Below are 22,316 nucleotides of genomic sequence, written 5' to 3' on the forward strand. Positions count from 1 at the left end.
AGAATAAAATAGGACAGGACAGAAAATATGAGGGAACTGCATGTAACACCTCACGAATCTTTTACGTATTTACAGAACTTCAATTTCAAATGTGTCATCTTGTCAATCACAGTAACAAAATACATAAAAAAGACCTTGCCTCACAATCTATAAGGCATGTACAATTACAATCACCATTTCACAGTTGCGAAAACTGAGGTTTAAAACAATTAAGTGTCTTGCTCAAATTTACCCAGCTTGTAAATGACAGCCAAAACTGGGACCCACGCAGTCTGCCCTCAGACCCCAGCCCCATCAACACTGGCAAATCAATGGGACAGGATAGATGGTGCAAAAGAATCACGTAGTGTTTCTGCAAAAAAAAGCAAACAACTGAAAACAAAAGGAAATGAACGAATTAGTTACCAAATCATTATTTTTTTCTCTTCAGAAGGGAAAAGAAGTATCTTGTAAAATTGTAAAACATGAAACCAATAAAAAAGAAAAGGCCGGGCCTAAGAACAATGGGAGATATCACAAAGAAAAAGGCATGCATAAGACATACGTACATAAGGCATAAAAAGACAATACATAAATGTTAAACTTTTGCCCATAAAAGCAATGAACAAATTAAGTTTCTGCAAACATTTTACTCATTTGCAAAAAGTACAGGGCTGACTGCCCTCGGAAACTGACTTCAGGCGGGGTGCCTGGGTGGCTCTGTCAGTGAAGCATAGACTCTGGATTTCAGCTCAGGTCATGATCTCACATTTCATTAGTTCAGGCCCCACCTCAGCTTTGCACTGACAGCGCAGAGTCTGCTTGGGATTCTCTCTCTCACTTTCGCTCCCTCTGTCCCTCTCAAACTAAATAAATATTAAAAGAAAGAAGAGAAGAGAAAAGAAAAAGAAAACTGACTTCGAGCAAGTTAACTATGTTTCCCAATCTGTACAATGGCATGACAATAATAGTCTGTACCTACCAAGACTGTAACAAAGATTAAATTAGATTTTGTACCACTGCCACAGAGCAAACTCTCACATAAAGTAGCTGCTGTTATGTGATGCAAAATAACAGTTCTTTCAAACCTGAAACTACTACTTCTGCCACATAACCAAAGCCCCACCGTAGTAAAAACAAAGGCACTGCATCTTAGCCTGAATCAAGCACTGGGTGCTTGTTCGCAAGGACTAGTTACTGCAAAGGCTCCTGGCTCAGAAAGTCAGCATCCCCCTGCCATGCCTCCATCCTTTTAGAGCCAAGCTCCAACAGCGATCCTCACCTCCCAAAACTTCAGGCCTTTGCTTTCTGTCGATTGCTTCCTCTTTGCCTAAATCTCCTCTGAAGATTAACAAAACAAAAATTTTACATCTGCACCTACATCCCTACCCGCATCCTTACACATACGTCTTGGTAGACAGAAATATAATCCATAAAATAAAATCTTTATAAATGAAACTGTCCAATCAGTGTATTTATTAAATTCCAATCTTGATAGCTACCGTCAAATTCCCACTAAGAAAGTGTTCAGGGGTTTTGACCCTTTATGATTTCATCACCGCTCTTTCACCAGCACCTGATGTTCAGTTAACGTCCACCAAGCTCACTGTTAAACAATTGTTTCTTACTGCTATTATAATTTGCATGTTTAGGTCAAGCACTTCTGGTCGGCCATTTGTCCATCTCTTTCCATTTCATGTCCAACTTCTGGATCATTGTCTCTCCTTGAAACTGCCTTTTGGAAGGTTACCAAGGCTCCTGTCTCCAAGACCAAGGACCTCATCTTACTCACATCCTCAGGGCACCATCTTGGCAACATCTGACAGCAAAAACCATCACCTCCTTCAAGAGACACTTCTCCTTTCTCTGTTATGACAATTTGCTATGCTAATTCTCCTTCATGAGGGGCAAGCCAATCTTCTCCCTAGAATCCTAAAGAAAAGCATATCCCAGTATCCAATCCTTTTCTTCTTACTGTAACATTATTTTTGTAACCTGCTATATATATATCTATAGATAGATAGGTAGATATACACACATAAGTACATGCATATACGTGTATGCATGCATATATATGTGCATATATATATATATATATATATATATATGCTTTATAAAGATAAGATTTTCTCCTCCTGAGAAATCTCACTGTAATACTCTTAAATTGTCCTCCATGTGCAAAAGATTTCCAAATGTCAGTCTTCAAATCACCTGAGACATAAACCCATGTTTCTAAAAGTCTAGCGAATGCCACCAAAGAGACAGATGCCCTTCCCACACAACAGGGTCAACACGAGGGCAGCACTCACTCTGTGCCCACACGGTGCTTGTACTTGACACACTGCATCCCGTTTCCAAAAGGTTATATACCAACCTCATTACACACCTTCCCCAAACCTCTTCTACCTCCTTGACCATCAAACTTCAGTTAACGGTTCTCTGTTCTTCCCCGTCCTCCTCCTTCCTGTCCAAGGACCTGCCAAATCCTGTCGATTCTGCCAGTAAACTGTCTTGGTGTACATACCCAGCCTTCCCATTTCTGCCTTTGGTTCAGACCACTACTTCCTTACCTCTTGCCCTAATCCTGATACCACCACCAGAGTTCTCTGCTGAAAGCATAAATACCATCACTTCAATCTACCTCCTCAAATCACATGACTTTGGATGTTTCCTGCAGCCACTCCATGTAACTGGCTCCAGGCCTACACTGGCAAAGGACTGCACCTGCACCATCCCTCCCAACCAGCCCCATGTTTTAGGAGAGTCCTGCCAGGGTGTAGTCCCTACCCCATCAGACAGTAGGCTCTTAAGAAGACATTCATCGAACCTCATTCACCTTAGGGGCACCTGGGTGGCTCAGTCGGTTAAGCGATTGACTGGCTCAGGTCATGATCTTGCAGTTCATGAGTTTGGGCCCCTTGTCAGGCTCTTTGCTGACAGCTCAGAGCCTGGAGCCTGCTTCAAATTCAGTGTCTCCCTCTCTGTCTCTCTCTCTGTCTCTCTCTCTCTCTCTGCCCCTTCCCCCACTCATACTCTCTCTCTCTCTCTCTCAAAAATAAACATTAAAAAATTTTAAAAAAACAAACTCATTCACCTTATTAAAAAAATAAAAAACACCTTATTCACCTTGTTCCCCAGATAGCACTCAGGACAGTGCCTTGCATTTGGCAGGTGCTTTCTAAAGTTACTCAATACAATCTTCTAGCATGTGTTCATGTTATTCCAAAGAGTGAGAGGAACTTCTTTATACATGTAAATCCAGAATAAAGAAAAATCTTTTTAAAGGGTCTAAATGACTTAAGAATCTGTCCTGTATGACTGAATACACAGAAAAACATCCATATTCTCTTCAGACTTACAAAAAAAGTCAAACTCCTTCCCTAAAAAGCTTTACAAGTAACTTAAAAATGACAAAAGCACTGGTTTACAATAGCTACAACCCAGAATGATTCCCTATTTGCCAAGAGAAAAAGGGAGATTCGGGTGAGTCGAGGAAGATTCTGGCAATCACTTGATTTTATGATCCTCTGATGCCCCAATCAGCTGTCAGAACCACCAAACAATTACCTCCACAAGTTGACATGAGAAAGTGGAAAAGCCATATGGTAAGTCAAATGTCCAACAACTTGACTGAGAAGCCAATAAAAACAAATGGCCTTGTGTGAACTTGGCCTGTCAATTCAGAAGGACACATACCATTTACGTCTACTTCATTCTTTAAAGTTAAACCAATTTAAAAACTCTTCTAAAGCATCTTCCTAAACTGATTATAAAGAGGTCATTGAGAAGCAAGCACAGATTGTTTTTTCAGTGAATAGAGTCAAATCATTCTGAAAAGCATTACTTTGTTGAAAAATACAAGATTAAATTCTAAATGTGTTTATAGCTCTTCCCCTCTGTTAACACCAGAGGATTTCAAACACGTGTGCCTAAGTGTCCTTGATTTTTTTCCCCCTCTGAAGTCAAAACTTTGCTAAAGTTTCCCATACACTCTTGAACGTGAAGTTAAGAATTGCTAAGTTACTGATTAGAAGTTAGGGTTCACATTCAGGGACTCGAAATCCTCGCTCACTGAGAAATTAAACAGTAACATTACTGTTACTAGAGAACTTCTGAGTTGACAGAATTGAGGAGAGCTCCTCTGACAGCTGAGGTGTCCCATAACCACTCTCATATTCCCCCCAAAGGAGGCTACGCCTTCATGAAAGTGATCCCTTGACGCTTGGGGGGGGGGGGGGGGGCGGCACGCAAACCTCCACAAGTTAATACGGCAGGAATCTTCTACGTGGCTTCGTGAACTAGGTACCCCCAGGGTCCCCAACAGGGCAGGGTAAAAGGGACAGCAAAGCATTAAGTGCTCCAGGCCCCCAGAGGCCACAGCCAGGGAGCAGTGGGCCGCAGACCGTCCCGTGATACTTAGGTCCAGGCTGCCCTTCGAAGGGACTTGGAGACGAGGCTCATCCGAGTGGGGGCGCATCGGGGGGCCGCCTAAGGCCTCCCCCAACTCACCTGCGATTCATGGGCCGGACCCTCACGGCCACCTTGACCGATGCCATCGCTCATCCCGGCCTGGCCCACGCGGGCTCCCACCTGCCCAGCGCCCCACAGCAGCCGGCTACTCTAGCGACTCTGCCCTCCGCTCCCGCCCACTTCCCTCTCTCTACCCCCGCCCCTCCGCTCCAGGCCGGACCGGGCGTCCCGCGGCGGCCCCACCTGCCGGGCCACTGAGCATGCCCAGAGCGACTCCGGCCCGCGTGATCCTCGCGCCGGGGTTTGGCTGCGGCCGGGCGGCGAAGAGGGGCGGGGTCGGGATGCCAGAGCACGGCCACCTAAGGTCGCCTAGTCAGGAAGAGCCTCCGAGCAGGCGGTGGCCAGTAAGTCACCCAGGGTTACCGGAGAGGAGTGATTTCAGGAAAGCTACAACCCAGCCTTATCACCTGAAAACCTAGGGAGGAGGAAGAAAGGGAAGGCGTCGCAGTAACTTAGGGCCAGAGCGAAGACCTCAGTCCTGGGGCTCAGATGACCGAAAACAGTGTGTCAACCCATAACAAGACCTGGTCTTACCCCATTGTGCAAGAGTTAGCTCATCCAATTTACAGAACAAGAATCTGAGGCGCAGAGATTATCATAGCTTGTTTGTGGGTTGTCCCACTAGGTACTTCTCTGCTGCTCTAAGACTACCCAACCAAGGGGTGTGTTTTGGACCGCTCAATTCAGGGATGACGAGAAATGAAAATAAAAAGGGTACTAGATGTTTTTAAACTGCTGGCGAGAATGGCTACACTGACTGAAATCAGATCTTCATTGGACTTTTTTGCATTTGTTACAGTTTAGTAGTTCTGTTTTAATCATAACATAGGCGTGAAAACGACCCTCTCTTTAAAGCTTAGGGCATAAGAAGTGAGGCCTGACCCAGCCTTTTTTCCTGAGTCCTCCTCTCCCCGTTGCCCTCTCCCGAAGAATATAAATTCATTCATTCAGCTATGCATTCACGTATTCCTTCACACACACCCAGGAAGCCACCTGTGACCACAGCCAAGACCTGAGTTCTGTCTTCCTCCTACTGCCCCATTCAGAGCCGCTCAGCCCACCCCAGCCCAGCTCCAGGACCCCTCCCTTCCTGCCCCTTAGGGCAGCTGATGGTCAGGATCTGGCAGGCCCACTGTATCAGGTCCTCAAGATCCACCAGGCTCTGGAGTCCCCCTAGGGCTGAGAAGGGAAGCTCAGCCCTCACCCCTCTCCCTCCCTGCGGGTATTTCACACTCCCAGGGTGTCTGAGTGTCTGGAGCAGTGGCTTTCTGTTCAGATGAAGGGACCAGGGCCAGGCAAGAGGGGCTGCTCGTCCAGGAAGCCAAGCTGTAACAGAGGCCTTAGGGAGTGGACACCGGGCTGCTAGATTTGAGCCCCAGCTCCTACACTAGTCTTGGGCGTCCTGCAGTCTGCATTGCTAGGCACCTCTGAGGCTTTTTGCCTGAAGGCAAATCGGAAACAACACCCTGGAGTTGATTAATGCATTAAGTGAGATGATGTCAGCAAACGTGACCCACTCAGATTAAGGAATCATTACTTCTGCTTCCCTAGAGCCCCCCGGCTAGCCCGGAATCAGCATCCCATTTGTTTCCCAGAGCCCTGAAAACCCAGGGTTTTTCCCACTTGCGCAAGCAGAGCTGGGTGCAGATTTCACCACTGCTGGCTGCAGGAAAACAAGGACCGCCGGAAGCTGGACCGGGCCGCGCGAAACATGCGCAGTAGCGGCGGGCTGCTTGGAGGCGCGGCCAGGGAGCCGGCGCACCGCCCCCGCCGCCCCGGGCAGGGGCGGGGTCCGCCTTATAAGGGAGCTGAGTGGGGACAAACAGCGCGTGCTCAATTCGCTGGGGTGGGCAGGGGGCGTGCAGCCCGACCCTGGAGCGAATCACCGCCACCCCTGTTCGCGACCACGCTCCCGGGTCTGGGCGCACCGAACACCCGACTGGCCCATCCCCGGCAATGCCAGCTCAATTCTTAAAGACAACGAATTGAACTTTATAGGAGGAGCTCTAGCTTACTCATAAAGCGATTTTCTGTGCCTGGGGTTTTATTGGTTGGTTGGTTGGTTGGTTGGTTGCTTAGTGGTGAGGTTTAATTCATTATTTCGTTCATTAGCTTCTTTTCAGCAGCCTACACACGCCTATAAGCCCCTGACCTCCCATGACCTTGCCATTTGACACAAAACAGAGCATCGCAGACACACTAGACCCCACACATCTGGCATAGAGGTTTTGACTAGGTGGCAGTGAAGCTTCAACTCATAGAGGGACAATGGGGAGGTGGGAAAAGAGGTACTTTGCTTGTTTTGATGTAGTTTATTTGAGTCTTCATTTATTTTTTTTCTGATGTTTAGCAATCTCTGTACTGCCAAATAGTTGTGAGTGATTGAAACTCCCTGAGTTTTAGCTTCTTCATTTCAAAGTGAGATAGCGCTAGAATAGAATGTTCACTCTCCCTACAAATATTCGAATCATCTTGAAATACCATCATCAGAAAACAAACAAACAAAAAAAAAAACAATATCCCTATCAGCTATATATACAGCGATGTATTTCTTCCCCTAGCCTTTAAGGAATAAAATTGATTTACTCTCTCACAAACATGACTTTTAAAAAACCTTGATAAGCAGCAGACTGGCACACTTAAATTGGAACATAGGATACAACTGACATCTCAGAAACCCATCTGTTTTCCTGTGTGCTAAAAGTACCGACCTCAAGCATTCTATCACACAGTACGCTTAATATCTATCTCCTCGTAGGGTTGTCTTACACCATGGGACTTAAGTTGAATTCAGGAGCTAAACAGTGAGCCAATAAATGAAAAAAAGGATTCTTGTTTTCAAACAATTGCCTGATAGTATCAGAGATAGGAATTACAGATATCAAATCCAAACCCAGAACCGTTTTCATTTTCTAAGTCATAAAATGTAAAGGTAAATTTAGGATCTCCTAAAATACTAAACATTAAAAGCAAAGATAATTTGAAAAAGTGTGCTTTGGAGCCGGATTGTAAAACCTGAGCTACTAAGTAACAGCAAAGATAATCACAAAAGTCATACATAGAAATTTTGCTACAAATCTATAGGCAGGTAGCTGTGAATCCCAGCTCTCTTTTATAGCAGAAGTGAATGAAGAAATCACAGAAGATTCAATTTAATGGAAACTATCACCCTAAATCATAGTCATTTTATATACTAAGATGAAAAAAAGATTGTTTCAACTGCATATAACTGTACCTATGGTTACAAATAGTTCAAAATCGACAGACTTTGTAGAGTCTGTGGCAACATTTCAACCCTTCAGAGTCAGATGCCACATTTAGTTGAAGGGATGGGGAGACGTCTTGTAGATGAATTAGTTTTGGAGATGGGCCTTGCAAAGGGATGGGTGGAATTTGAACCCCAAGATGGGTGAAGAGCTGATTTCTCAGCCAGAGAAAATACCTGGAACAAAATGTTCAGAGTTGGGAAAGTGGGGGTCTTGCTCCAGGAATAGTGAGAAAGCCTCCTTACCTAAAACAGTGTGACAGATTTAGAGACACTTACAAATGCTTCCCCACCTGTATTTGGACCTTGCAACGTCAGGTTGCAGCTACCCTCAATCAGGGGCAGTGTCCGTTTCTCTACCTCTCTAGTATGGCTGCCCTTGTATCTTGCTCTGACTCATAGAATGCCACAGAATTAACTTTGTCACTTTCAAACCTAGGTGTCTGAAGGCCTTGCATGCTTCCACTCACCCGAGGGACCCTGATGCTGTCATGTGAGCAAGCCCAGGCTGACCTGCTTAAGGATGGCTTGACCCAGTCAAACCCAGTGCCACAGCCAACAGGCAGCCAACCACCAGACTTGGGAGTGGGGTCCCCTGGCACCAGCCCACCCCAGCCAACTCACTAGCTGATCACAGATGCATGAGTGAGGGCATCCCAGGGTGACAGAATCCATCCAGACAAGCAGAACCACTTGTTGACTAAGAGGATCAGGATATGCCACCCCAAAATATGTCGCTTTGACATAAGAATTCTTTTAAGCTGAGGACAATTAAGAAGCAAACACAGAAAGAGCCCCCTACCCTCCCCCACCTGCCTAAAAGCAGGACACAAATTTCCTTTTGTGAAGGTGTTTCTTCTCTCCTCTCCTATACCATCAGAAAAGCAGTCCTTATTACTGGAGAGAGAGAGTCAGCAAAACTTACTAAAAAAACAAAAACACACACAAAAAAACAAAAAACCCTCATCTTCCATTAGTTTCCCTCATGTATTTAATTTCCCACAATCTACTATCCCTGGGAACCCAAGTCCTTTTCCTTTGTCCAGTCACTTCTCTGCATTTTATCACCCTTTGTTAAAACAGTGTGTAAGCTCCCAGGTCTGAACACTTTGGGGGATTTTTCATTTCTTTTCTGTGATGCCCCCCATGTGCAGAGAAAATAAGGCCTTTCTCCTGTTAATCTTTCTTCCCGCAGTTTAATTCACACACCCCAGATAGAAACTTAAGAGAGTAGTGGAGAAGTGGTATTTTTTCATCCCTGATAAATCTCATGAGCAATAACCCAATTTGTTGCTTAAGCCCTTTGGTATAGGGTATGTGGGTGTTATTGCTTGCATTCAAATACAGCCTATCTTATATAATGAGAAGGCTTTTTCAATGGATGTGGCAATTCAGGAGACTTTTAAACATATAGAAATATGAGTGACATAAAAATCAGCTGTAAAACAGGGCCCTAATCAAGGGCTTTGCAGTTGCAATCTGGAGCTGAAAGAGTCTTCATGGTCATTTCTTACATTGCAAATGAGAAGACAGGCAGGCAGGCACAGACCAGCAACATGACTCCCGACACTGCCTTCCTCACCACCCACCCTCTCAGTGGAACTTACATCAGTGAAGCAGGTTCACGGAAGAATAAATGCTCTCGAAACACAATTTTCTGCATTCCCACTTCAATTCAGCTGCACATCCAGGAGGAATGCCACTTCCTCTCCTTGTCTCCTGCATCCAGTCCATCCTGAGGGTTCTACTGCCAATAGTGTTGCCCCTTCCCCGCCCCATGCACTGGCACCAACTCACAATAATCAACCCCTCCACCAACTGCTTTGCACCGTGGCTGGCGGCACTCATTTGCTACTCGTTGGCGAATTTTAAACCTTGGTTTTCTGGGTCTCACTTCCAACCAGATTATCAATCCTTCAAGGCTAGAGAACAGGTCTTACAGTTCTCTGTACTTCCAGTATTGCCAGATTAGTAAATGCTAGGGTTGGTAATTGGTAAAACCAGTAAGCTCGTTACATGACTCTGTTTCTGTAGATAACCAGTATATACATATGAATTTCTGTGTGATGATTCTTTGGCCCATTCTGTCCTTTTTTGTTCCTCTAACCAGGTCAGAACATAAAGGTTATGCCATTTGTTACTGTCAAGCTTAATTAAACCCATTATAATTTGTTAACCCCTGTGCTTGCTTTGTAATTAACATTGATTAACACAAACAAGTACAAAATAGGCCATCAGCACTTTCCAGAAGTGCTGATTACAATTATATTGATAATTCAATACAGTACAGAAGATGATGGGATAGTAATTTGCACTCTCTTTACATAGGGAGACAAATGCTACCAGGCGAAACTAAGCCTAGAAATAAAATACTTTGTTCATCGGATTTACCTGATTGAACCTTCATGCTATTAACCCCCTCAGTCCCCCACCCCTTGACTACTTAAACCTTGGAAGGATTACTGAAGGCACAGCTCCCAGTGACCTGCTTCATTGCATGCCTGAATCAGAATAGGGAAGCATTTCAAGGCTGACAGACGGATCATGGAGTGTTCAGCCACAGCAAAGCAGCCCCCAAGGCTCATGACAGACAATTATGGGGCCAATATCACATTTCGTAATCCTGGGGTACGTCCAAGGCTTTATGGCAGCAGGTCGAAGATGCGCAACAATGAGCACCCGGCAGCGATGGGTCCAAAAAGCTCTCAGTGACCAATAACCTGAAAATAAGCTCTATCTGCCTACTCAAAATACAAGAAACAAAACCAACAAAATTGATATCCCAATATACTCAAGAGTGTGTTTGAATTCCCTTTCTCTCTGACCTCAGACGATGATATATTCTGGCCATCCATGGTAAGAAGAGCCCACCATGCTCCCATGTGACTGTGGTCCATTACCAGCGGGGGTAGGCACACATTTGAACTTTTCCATATTTCTAGGAACAAAGCCGGGATGCTTAGGAACTGTAATAGTTTTTGTTCTGTATATAAAAGAGTAAGCGGGACTCTGACCCACTGCACTCCAGGGAAGAATTCACAGAACTGGTATCACACAGATCAATTGGCCCTGTGCAAATGACATGATAATGAGGCCATGGAGTTTTTATGATTTTCTGTTACTGCTCCAGAAAATATGCTCCAGAAACCGTTCAAACCCCCTAAAAGGAATATTAGTACAAAACGGGGTGTTTCAAACTCATTGCTGAAAGATTAATGTTCAAAAAGATCCCTGAGATACCAAGACTTCTATATAAATGTGTGACTGATTGAGGAAAACTCTGCCAGATGAAAAAGTATGGAGAAATTTGCTGATAGTCATATGCTTCTAACCCAAATGTCTGCATTCTCAGAGCTAGGCCTTCTCTTTTCCCTCCCCAGCAGAGGATATGTTGGAAAAAGTGCTAGAAATGGAAAAAAAAAATGCTGTCAGAAGTAGAATTAAATAAAGAAACAGAAGAAAACAAACAAACAAACACAATCACACACTGAAACAAAGAGTCAGCCCTAAGCAAGACCGTAACATTGTGACATTTGCTTTGGGGGTCTATAGCCTCTTGCCTCCCATTATCAAACATGACACTCAGGGTGTAACATCAATCCCAGGGAGTTGCAGCGAGTCATTTAACCCTCTTTGTCCTGTCATCCCATCTCTCTCTCTGTCTCATAAATATTAGGTATGTATTCCAGGCTTTTTTGTCTTCTTCATGTAGTTTTTTAATAAAAAAAAAAGACATGTTTCTTCAACATCGTGAGCAGACTATTACATTTAGCAATGAACAGCATGGGTGCCAAAAGAAAATCTACCTTAAAACCCGTTGTTGGAATGCTTTACGCTTTCTACAGAACAGAAACTAAGATAACCTGTTATACAATTAGTCACAAATAAGGCCCTTGAGTTTTTGCCCATACACATGAGTATTGTCTAAAACCTGTCTTCTTTGTAGCAGCTGGGCCCTGCCACCACTGTGCTTGACAGAGTTCACAACTGCTGTAACCTGTAGCTTCCCTTTCACTTCTCTGGCTCCCTTCTCCAGCTGAGCTTTGTTTCCTGGCAGTAATTAAAACCTCCTACCACTGCCATAGCTGCTGCTGCTGCTGGAACCACCATGGCCACTCTGGTTTCATGGTTTGGCAAAGTATTGGCCTCCACCGCCACAGGGGCCAGGGCTTCTGCCTCCAAAATTTCCTCCCTGGATGGACCCCCAAATCTGAAGATTGGTTGTTGCAACTGTCAAAATCATTATAGCTTCTGCCACCTCCAGAGTTACTTCCGTCATTACCAAATCTGTTATAGCCATCCCCATTGCCACCGTATCCACCACCACCTTGACTGCCACCAAAGCCATCTCCCCCAGTGAGGTTTCCTCCGCAACTTTAACCTCTTTGGCTGGATGAAGCACTAGCTATCTCTTGCTTAGCTAGAGCTCTCCTTACTTCACAATCGTGGCCAGTCCCAGTATGGCGTTCTTGAGTGACCATCTTGTCCACAGAGTCATGGTCATCAGATGTCACAAAAGCAACGCCGTTCTTTTTGCCACCGCCTGGGTCAGTCATGATTTCAATCACTTCAATTTTCCCATACTGTCCACCGTAACTTCTTAGATGATGTTCTTCAGTGTCTTCTTCAACGCCATCCACAAAAATCTTTTTCACAGTTACGTGGGCACCGGCTCTTTGAGAATCTTCTCTTGAGACAGCCATCATTGGTTCCACAGCTCTTCACCAGACATTCAACTGACTGAGCTACCCAGACGTCCCAGACTTTTTACTTTAAAGTCAGATTTATTGAGGTAGCATCTTCTGGGGGTTTTGTTTGTTTGTTTGTTTGTTTTCTAAGTAGGCCCTACACCCAGTGTGGAGCCCAGTGTGGAGCTGGAGCTCACCACTCTGAAATAAAGCCCTGAGGTGAGATCAAGAGTCGGATGCTTAACTGACTGAGCCACCCAGGTACCCTGAGGTACCTCAAGATATCATTTTCATACATACATTTCATACAGCATTATTCACTATTTTTAATAGGCAGTTCTCTGAGTTTTGAGAAATGCATACAGATGTGTGGCCACCAATACAATCAAAATGTAGAACTGTATCATGACCTTTCCCCCCAAATCCCCCTGTGTCCCTCCCTCCATCTCTACCCCCTGGCAACCACTAATCTGTCTTTTGTCCTTACAGTTTATCTTTTCTAGAATGTCGTATAAATGGAATCATGCAGTATGTGGTCTTTTGAGTATGACTTCTTTCACTCAGCAAATACATTTGAGATTCAGCCATGTGGCTGAGTGTTTCAGTAGTTCCTTCCTTTTCATTCCTGAGCAGTACTTAATTATACGACAATCTGTATATCCATTCAGAGGTTAAAGGACATTTGGGTTGTTTCCAGTTTCTAACAATTATGAATAAGCCACTATCAACATCCACATACAGGGTTTTGTGTGAATCTAAGTTTTCATTTCTTTGGGGTTCAAACCCAGGAAGTGGATTTCTTGCTCGATGCTAAGTGTATGTTAAACTTTAGTTTTTTGTTTTTTGTTTTTCAAAAAAAGCCAAACCACTCTCCAGAGTATTTGTATGACTTCGCCTTCCCACCAGCAGTGTATGATACATCTGGGTGTGCCATATTGTCACCAGAACTTGGCATTGCCGGTTGTTGTGTTTTCTTTCAAGTCATTTCACTAGGTGACTGACACCGATTTTTGAAGCTGAGCAAACATGTTCATAGAATTCATTGCTATCTTCAGAAAAGACTTAAAATCAATCGTAAACATCTAATATTACATGAGAGCCACTTGGCTGCATACTAATTAGGCAGTTTACACTAACGATTCTGACTGGAGTTACTTTTACCCAAGCTGTCCAATTTTGCTTAGTTGTCTATATCTCAAGCAGCATTCATGCCAATTTCCTTAGCACACTTGTTAAACACAAGAGTCCTGTGTCTTCCCTGCAGCGGTCCTACAGGGTATGTCTAAAGGGTAAGGATCCTCACTTCATTCCAGCATCTCTGAAACACTCAACAGCCTACCTCTAATCACCTTGCTCAGGTGTGTTTTCGGTACCCAGAAAATGAAACATCCCTCCAGCGTCTACTTTCAAAAACATATCTATCAAAAACACTTTAAGCTGGAGGAAAGGAGAAAAAATGTTTTGTTGCAGTAAACAAATTGTCACACTCGGGGGATTGATGGATAATTCAATCACTTTCCTGCTCTGCCCTCGATCTGCACAGAGCCATACATTGCTGTTCTCCAGAAGTAACTATTGCTGATTTCTCTGACGTGGGCAGAAAACACACATAGTCAGAACCCGGTCTGCTCAGATTTGTCACACAAATTCCTCCCTGGCCTGTTGCTTCTCTGTGGATCTCCCTGCTAATGCTTTATTCATTTGCATCTGTCTGCCCCATCTGCTGGTTCTAATGGTGTGCTGTAAGCAATTAGACCCTCATGCATGTACCGCCTCCCATGCATTCCTTCTGTTCTTCCTCTCCCCCTCCCCCGGCCATTTCGATTTTTCTGCCTCAGCCCCAGAGGAATTCAGCAGACAACCCCAGCTGCATCTTTCCATTTTTCTGAAGTTTACTATTTATTTTAAATAGATAATACATGCACAAAAGATGAATCCAAAAGATACAAAAGGGCACAGAGGTAGAAGTCTCTTCCCTTCCTTTACCACTCCTCTGGTTCCATTGCTTAGAGGCAACTATGGTCACCAGTGTCTGGTGCCCTTCCAGAAAGAGATAATCTATACATAGACAAACATACAATCTAGATACTTTTATTCTTTGTAGAAATAGCAACACACTGTAACACCTTTTTCACCTTGCTTTTTTCATGTACGTGTGTGTGTGTGCGTGTGTTGTAGAGCATTTCATCTCTCTATACTTGTATATACTAGTGACTGTACATTAGTAGATATGCCTCTTTCCTTTAAAGAGTTGGTTGGTATGTAATATTGCATATGTACTATGATTCATCTTACCAAAATCCTTTTTAAAGTATGTAAAATAACAACTTAACCCAACCAAGATAGACATTTATATCATGAAAAAAAAAAAAAATGAGCAGAGTTCGATGTCTCAGGGCTGGTATTGGTAGCTACAGTCTCAAAGACTTAAGATCTTTCTCTTTGTGTTCGAAGGTAGCTGCTGAAGCTCCAGCCTTCACATCTGCATTCCCAGCCGGAGGAAAGATCTATGTGTTCCCCCTCAAGAAAGACACTCCCCAGCTCACAGAATCCCTTCAGTTATATCCATTTTCCAAAACCTAGTCACAAAGCTACACCTGGCTGCAAGGGAGGATGGGAAATGTAGTCATGATCTAGGGATGGTGTTGAAAACTTGGGGATCTATTAAGAAACAAGGAGGGAAGAGTGAGTATTGGGGTACAACGATATCCATTCTGTCCCAGGATTGTCAGCTCTTTCGCTCTTTCACTGCTAAACCAGAGATCTCTGTGAACATTCAGTTTCATGCTCTGGGAGATGGGTCACAGGTTGTATGCATTTTTATTTTCGTGAGTATTCCCAATTGCCATCCCTGACAAAGCAACAATTAATCCCTGCACTGACATATGAGTGTGACTATTTCCCCACACCCTCAATAGTCCTGAGTGTGCTTACATTTTTTTTATTTTTATTTTTTGTCTTTTACCATTATAATAGCTAAAGTACAGTATCCAGGGTGCCTCAGTGGCTCATTCAGTTAAGTACCCAAGTCTTGATTTTGGCTCAGGTCATGATCTCACGGTTCATGGGATGGAGCCCCACTTTGAGCTCTGCTCTGACAGCACGAAACTGCTTGAGATTCCCTCTCTCTCCCTCTCTCTCTACCCCTCCCCAGCTCTTGCTCTGTCACTCTTTCTCTCAAAATAAATAAATAAACTTAAAAAATAAATAAAATAAAATAAAATAAAATACAGCTTCTCAAGTTGTCTTAATTGGATTTAATAGGACTTTCTCTTATTTTTAGTGCCAGTCAGTAGTTTTTCAAATGTCTAGAAACAATTTGTATTTCCTTATCTCTGAACTATTTCCATCATTTGCCCAGTAGATTGTATTATTTCCTTATTACTCTATAGAAATTCTTTATAAATTGGGGAAATCAGCATTTTCAGCAACATTATTTAAACATTTTCCCCCAACAGTTTTGGCTTGATTTGTTGTGCTTTTGTTCCCATGCAGATTTTTAAATTTTTTTTCTTTTTCTTTTAAAGAGAAGTAAGCCTTTGTTTCCTTGTTCCACAAGCAACGCTTGGCTGAGTAGGTTGCTGTCAAAGAGACAAGTCCCACATTCTCATGAGACTCCTCTGACTTCCCCTTTGCTTCAACCGTAGCAGGTGCAGCAGTGGCCACAAATGCAGATGCATCAGCCAGCAGGGCCTTGACCGAGAGGCATACATAGTCAGTCTCCACGGGCTAGAACTCACCTGTGCCCACCGACGACTGAATGGGGTATTGATGGGGGCTCCGGGTGGCTCAGTCGGTTAAGCGTCCAACTTTGGCTCAGGTCACGATCTTGTGGTTTGTGAGTTTGAGCCCTGCATCGGGCTCTGTACTGACAGCTGGGAGCCTGGAGTCTGCTTTGGATTCTGTGTCTCCCTCTCTCTCTGCCCCTCCCCCACTTGTGTTCTGTGTCTCTCTCTCTTTCAAAAAATGAGTAAACATTAAAAATAATTTTTTTAATTAAAAAAAGAATGGGGTAGTGATGCAACATCTCTAGGCATGGGCTGGCGACACGGAGAATGCCCTCCTGGAAGCGAGAATGCAGTGTCCTCTGTGATGTCAAGCACTTCCACGTTTGTAGATAATGGATGCTCAGCCAGAGGGATGGTGGGAGGGGGTGGAGGCGGGGGGGTGGGTGAAATATTCAAAGTGTTCAGTGCCTCGAACCCCCTTCCCCTTGTCTCCATTAGCTGTAGGTCACTCAGGATTTCAATGGTGATTTTTCTTTTTTTCTTTTTTTAAAATTTTGTTAATGTTTATTTACTTTTGAGAGAGACAGACAGACAGACGGAGACAAATAGGGAAGGGGCAGAGAGAGAGGGAGACACAGAATCCGAAGCAGGCTCCAGGCTCTGAGCGGTCAGCACAGAGCCCAACGTGGAGCTCGAACCCACAGGCCGTGAGATCATGACCTGAGCTGAAGTCGGACATTCAACCGACTGAGCCACCCAGGCGCCCCCAATGGTGATTGTTCTAATGTAGTTGCATGTATCCCTTTTAACAAATTGCTTCCGGGTATTGTGACTTTCTCAGAAGGCATTCCCTGTACCAAAATTACAAAATAAATTCTTCCATAGTTTTCTTTTTCAGAGTAATAATAATCACAAAGGGGCTCCAACTTGATTTATTTTATCAAGACTTCTGGTTATCCTGGCCCCACTGACCCATCCATCTTCCCCCACTGATTTGGTAGCTTGGCTGCCTTTAAAGGGAAGCACCAAGCAGTTCTCCTTCACTTAAAATCAGTACATCTTAATTCCACTTTCTATTTGATATATCCTGCACTGCCATCAATATTATTCATTACCTTTCGGGGTTACAGATTGCAGTTGGATCCAGTTTGCCAACGAGGAGGGCTAAGCACTGAGAGATGCAAACATTCAGACTGCCCTGCTCACAGGCTAGCTAGCAAACCATGTAATTCTTACCCGCAGAGACTTTTGGGAGGAGCTCAGGCTTTGGAGGCTGTTAAGGACTCACTTGTGTCCTCTCCAAACTCATATGTTAAGGTCCTAACTGCCAGTACCTCAGAAAGTGACTGTATTTAGAGACAGGGCCTTAAAAGAGGTAATTCTGTTAGGGTGGCTCAGTCAGTCGAGCGTCTGACTTAGGATCAGGTCGTGATCTCAGGGTTCATCGGTTCATTGGTTTGAGCCCCACATTGGGCTTTGGGCTTTGCACTGACAGCACAGAGCCTGCTTCAGGTTCTCTGTCTCCCTCATGCTCTGCACCTCCCCTGCTTGCTCTCTTTCTCTCAAAAATAAACAGACATTAAAAAAATTAAAAACAGGTAATTACATTAAAATGAGGTCATTAGGGTGGGCTCTAATCCAATGACTGGTGTCCTTATAAGACAAGGAAGTAGGAGGTAGATAGAGTGAAGATCTGGAGACACAGGGAGAAGACAGCCATCTACAAGCCGACGGGAGACACCTCTGTAGAAACCAACCCTGACAGCATTTTGATCTCAGACTTTTAGCCTTTAGAACTGTGAGAAAACAAATTTCTGTTGTTCCAGCCATTCAATCTGGGGTACCTTGTTTGACAGTCCCAGCAAGCACATACAGGGGTGCACAGAGCAGGCTGAATCAACTTGGGGTCTTTGGTGCAAGTCTTAGAAGTTTAGCCAGATCCGTCAGGTCACGTTCCCCAGACTCTGGTGGAAATCTACAATTAGTGGTGGCTCAGTCGGTTAAGTGTCCGACCTTAGCTCCGGTCATGACCTCACTGTTGTGTTGGAGCCCCACTTTGGGCTCTGTGCTGACAGTCAGAGCCTGGAGCCTGCTTCAAATTCTGTGTTTCCCTCTCTCTGCCCTTCCACCACCTGCACTCTGTCTGTCTGTCTCTCTCTCAAAAATAAACATTTTTTAAAAAATTAACAAAAGAAAAAGAAATCTGTTGACAGCAGCAGTACTGGGCAGGGTTCACAGAAGCTACAAGGTGTAAAAGGAGTAAAGGAAGCAGGAAGAAGAAATCGAACCATGATGTAATTTCAACAGAGGCCTCGAGTTGATCCTAAGGGGAGCTCTGGACCCGGGATAGCTTTTGGGCTTGTCCAGAATGAGGCAAGGACACTGGGTCTTTGTACCCCAGCAGACTGTCTCCTGGAAGAAGGTCTAAACTTGGGCAAGGAAGCTCTGGGTGGCTGAGGGCTAGGAGGGCCTCAGATGTGAGCCATCAGTGTCCAGCACAGTGACAGCAGGGGAAGAAGCCCCCCAGGCCTAGTGGGGGCACACTCCCACACCTACCACACCTACCTACACAGAAAGGGATTTGTTTGGAGGATACGGGGGAAGCTCACAGCATGGAGGGACAGCCTGAAGGAACAACCCTCAGAAAGGACATGGCTCAGAGTAGCCGTAAGGTTTGGGAACTCAGAAACAAACGGGATGGTCTCTCTAGGCAACAACCATGGGGATGAATCAGCCCCCACTATGCATCTTTTCCCTTCAGCGTTCAGAGTCATCGGAGAGAGTCTACTTAACCTGACTTGGATCACCTGCTTGCTCTTTGGACAGAGAAGAGCATGGCCCTTTGACATTTGCTAGAAGGCTGCACGACCTGGGAGAAAACTGGTTCCCCAAAAAAGGCCAACTGTGATGTCATCACCAGAAGAAGAAAACATGTCCATTGGGCCCGGGCCATCGGAGTTGGAACCTCAGTTTGGGGTGTTTGGGGGCAAATAGCTTGAACTCATAAAATTTGAAAGTGCTTCCTCTGTAGAAAAGAAATATTACCTCCCTCATAAGATTTTTCAGGCTTCAGTTATATCTATAGATATACCTATATCTATATCTCTGTACCTGTTTGTATGTATGTGCTTACATAAAAGAATTATGCATACATACATGTGTATACACACGGACATAATACATGTATGATGCCTTATAATATAGTCACCATTTATTTGAGTGTCTATAGCTCCTAGGTCCTCATCAACTATTTCCTATCATGTATCTGTGCATCTATTTGCTTTCCCACCTCTTCTTTGAGAGCAAGAGAAGCATTCAATATCCTAGTCCCCAAACTCTAGACCTGGAAACCCCCTTAGAGATGCTGCCTCTTTTTTTTTTTTAAGTTTATTTATTTATTTTGAGAGAGAAAGAGGGAGAGAGAGAATCCCAAGCAGGCTCCACGCTGTCAGCACAGAGCCCAACTTGAGGCTCAATCCCACAGACCATGAGATCATGACCTGAGCCAAAATCAAGAGTTGGACACAACTGACTGAGCCGCCCAGGTGCCCTTAGATACTGCCTCTTTGTACAGAAGGAACTGTGGCATTGCAAAGTTTTACCACTTCACATTCCTCATGTTGGGTGTGGGGGTGTGCTTGACTTTTAATTTAAAAAATAAGTCAAAGAGTCAGGAGGGGAACGAGAAAAGCAAAAGGAGAGTTTTTCTGATAGGTCATCTACTCACAGAGGTACACACAAGCCTTCTCAGGGGGTTTCTCAACCCCAGGTGATGCAGGGAAGGGGCAGGAGGAGAGCAGGATAGCCAGGTACCAGGCACCAGTGACATTCCAGAGTGGAGAACACAGTTCCCCATTTCTTTCATTGCTGATTATAGAGAACAGCATTTATTGTGGACCACGTGGGACCAGGCCAACTGGAATGGAGGAGAGAGTGTGAGACAGAGGGCAAGGGGGGGGGGGGGGTTGGCATTTTCTCTCCTACAGCTATTTTCAAGAGGAGATCTAATTCCAGCAACAACGTTTCGACTTCACTCCCACCAAAAGGGATGGCTTCTGTGAAATGCCTCTCAGCTTGCAAATGTTGCCTTTCCGAGGTCACGCAAATAGCTAATACATCCATTTCCCTGAGATAAATGCCATCATGGAGGTCTTCTTGTCACTGTCAGGGGTTATGAGCGGTGTTGATGGAGTGGGGTAATGACATCGCAGGGTGATTGAAAGGGTTTGGGATGTGATTTCCTATTTGGTTCAGACAAAATAAAACCATTATCTGTGCTTCATCTTTTTTAAAGACATTGTTTCCCGAGCTCTTTGGCGCTTGAAGTCTGTTGCAGCACGGAGGAACAATATCAGCCTGTCACAATTATAGATCAGTTCATCACCACAGTCAGCCTCCAATCTCCTTGAACTCTTTTCAGGGGAAATGACTTTCCGGGGCCTACCTTATCCCCGAGTATTTTGCCTTTTGAAAAAGACGGTGCGGTGGTCATACAGTCTCTGCAGAGAGCCCTCGGGCAGTACGGGGCCAGGTACACTGGGGAGTCTGCAGGTAACTGTCTAGGAGAGATGGAGACCCCTCAGCCCTTCAGTCACTCTTGGGTGAGCAAGAATGAGACACTCAGACACATGGACGTGATGGGGGCAAGCGGTTGCTTATGCAGGTTAAGGATACACTTGATGTTGAAGGACATAGGGTTCCCTGGTACATTTCTTATCTGTCTCTGAAACATGCCCAGCTCAGTGGGCTCATGTGGCCAGGCCGCAGCAAGACTATCAGAAGGGCTATCAGTACTCTTGCCCGGACACTTTTACCTCTGGCCAACCTAGGAAGCCATGCCATTGATGTCCTGGCCCCTGACACTGCTTTATCCAACACCAGCCCATCACCAGAACTTCTGTCGAAGTTCCAGGTATCAGGTGGCAATCTCTACACTTTAAAGAGTTTTTCCATCCTGGGGGACCTCCAAGCAGTAGGCTTCAACCCAGCCCTGCACACCTCCACACAAGGAGTAGAAGGTCCCGTGGCCTGTTACTTCTCCCAGAATCAAAATATCCCTAATTCATCTCCATAGGTGGGTGCAGCACATGTATCCAGCTGTCAACCAATCTGTTAGGGTGTTTTGAGGGGGCGTCTGGGTGGCTCAGTCAGTTAAGCATCCGACTCTTGATTTCAGCTCAGGTCATGATCTCACGGTTCATGAGTTCAAGCCCCTCATCAGGCTCTGCACTGACAGCACAGAGCCTGCTTGGGATTCTCTCTCTCCCTCTCTCTCTGCCCCCATGCATGCATGCTCTCTCTCTCTCTCTCTCTCTCTCTCTCACTCTCAAAATAAATAAATAAACATTTAAAAAAAATTTTTAAGATTTTATTTTTAAATAATCGCTACACCCAACATGGGGCTCAAACTCACGACCCCAAGATCAATTGTCACATGCTCCACTACTGAGCCAGCCAGGCATCCCTACCATTTTAAACATTTTAAAACCTACATTTCTGTGGTATTAAGTACATTCACTTTATTGTGCAGCCGTCCCCACCATCCATCTCCAGAACTTTTCCATCTTCCCAAACTGAAATTCTATGTCCATGGACTATAACTCCCTATTCCTCCCTTCCCCCAGCCCTTGGTAACAACCATTCTACTTTTTGTATCTGTGAACTTGACAACTCTAGGAACCTCATAGAAGTGGAATCATACAGTATTTGTCCTTTTGTGACCAGATTATTTCAATGTGGGTGTATAAATATCTATTCAAATTTCAGCCTTTAATTCTTTTGGTATTTTGGTATGTACCCCAAAGTGGGATTGCTGGGTCAAATGGTATTCCATATTTAATTTTTTGAAGAACTCCAATACTGTTTTCCACAAAGGTTACACCATTTACATTGTACAATTTTACAATGCACAAGGGTTCCAACTTCTCTACATCCTTGCCAGCATTTGTTCTTTCCTGGTTTTTTTGACAATTGTCACCCTAATAGTTGTCCTATTGATGTTGTTTTTTTTTAACGTTTATTTATTTTTGAGACAGAGAGAGACAGAGCATGAACGGGGGAGGGTCAGAGAGAGGGAGACACAGAATCTGAAACGGGCTCCAGGCTCCGAGCTGTCAGCACAGAGCT

General features: G+C 44.6%; 1 protein-coding gene and 1 pseudogene across 10 annotated transcripts in view; both read right to left on the reverse strand.

The window, feature by feature from the left end:
• KIF16B (kinesin family member 16B) overlaps positions 1–4,617 on the reverse strand; it is a 295,283-nt gene extending 290,666 nt beyond the window's left edge. For all 10 annotated transcript variants that reach the window (XR_007150865.1, XM_047852576.1, XM_047852575.1 and 7 more), the window contains exon 1: positions 4,489–4,617. Coding sequence is in view for 9 of the 10 variants with exons in the window: in XM_047852576.1 (XP_047708532.1) it covers positions 4,489–4,535 (47 nt within the window). In the remaining variant the exon portion in view is untranslated. The remainder of the gene's footprint in view (positions 1–4,488) is intronic.
• Positions 4,618–11,834: 7,217 nt separating this feature from the next.
• On the reverse strand, positions 11,835–14,281 carry LOC125162914 (heterogeneous nuclear ribonucleoprotein A1-like; annotated as a pseudogene).
• Between the last annotated feature and the right edge of the window lie 8,035 nt (positions 14,282–22,316).

This window comes from Prionailurus viverrinus, chromosome A3 (assembly GCF_022837055.1).
Source record: "Prionailurus viverrinus isolate Anna chromosome A3, UM_Priviv_1.0, whole genome shotgun sequence".
NCBI classification, from domain to species: domain Eukaryota; kingdom Metazoa; phylum Chordata; class Mammalia; order Carnivora; family Felidae; genus Prionailurus; species Prionailurus viverrinus.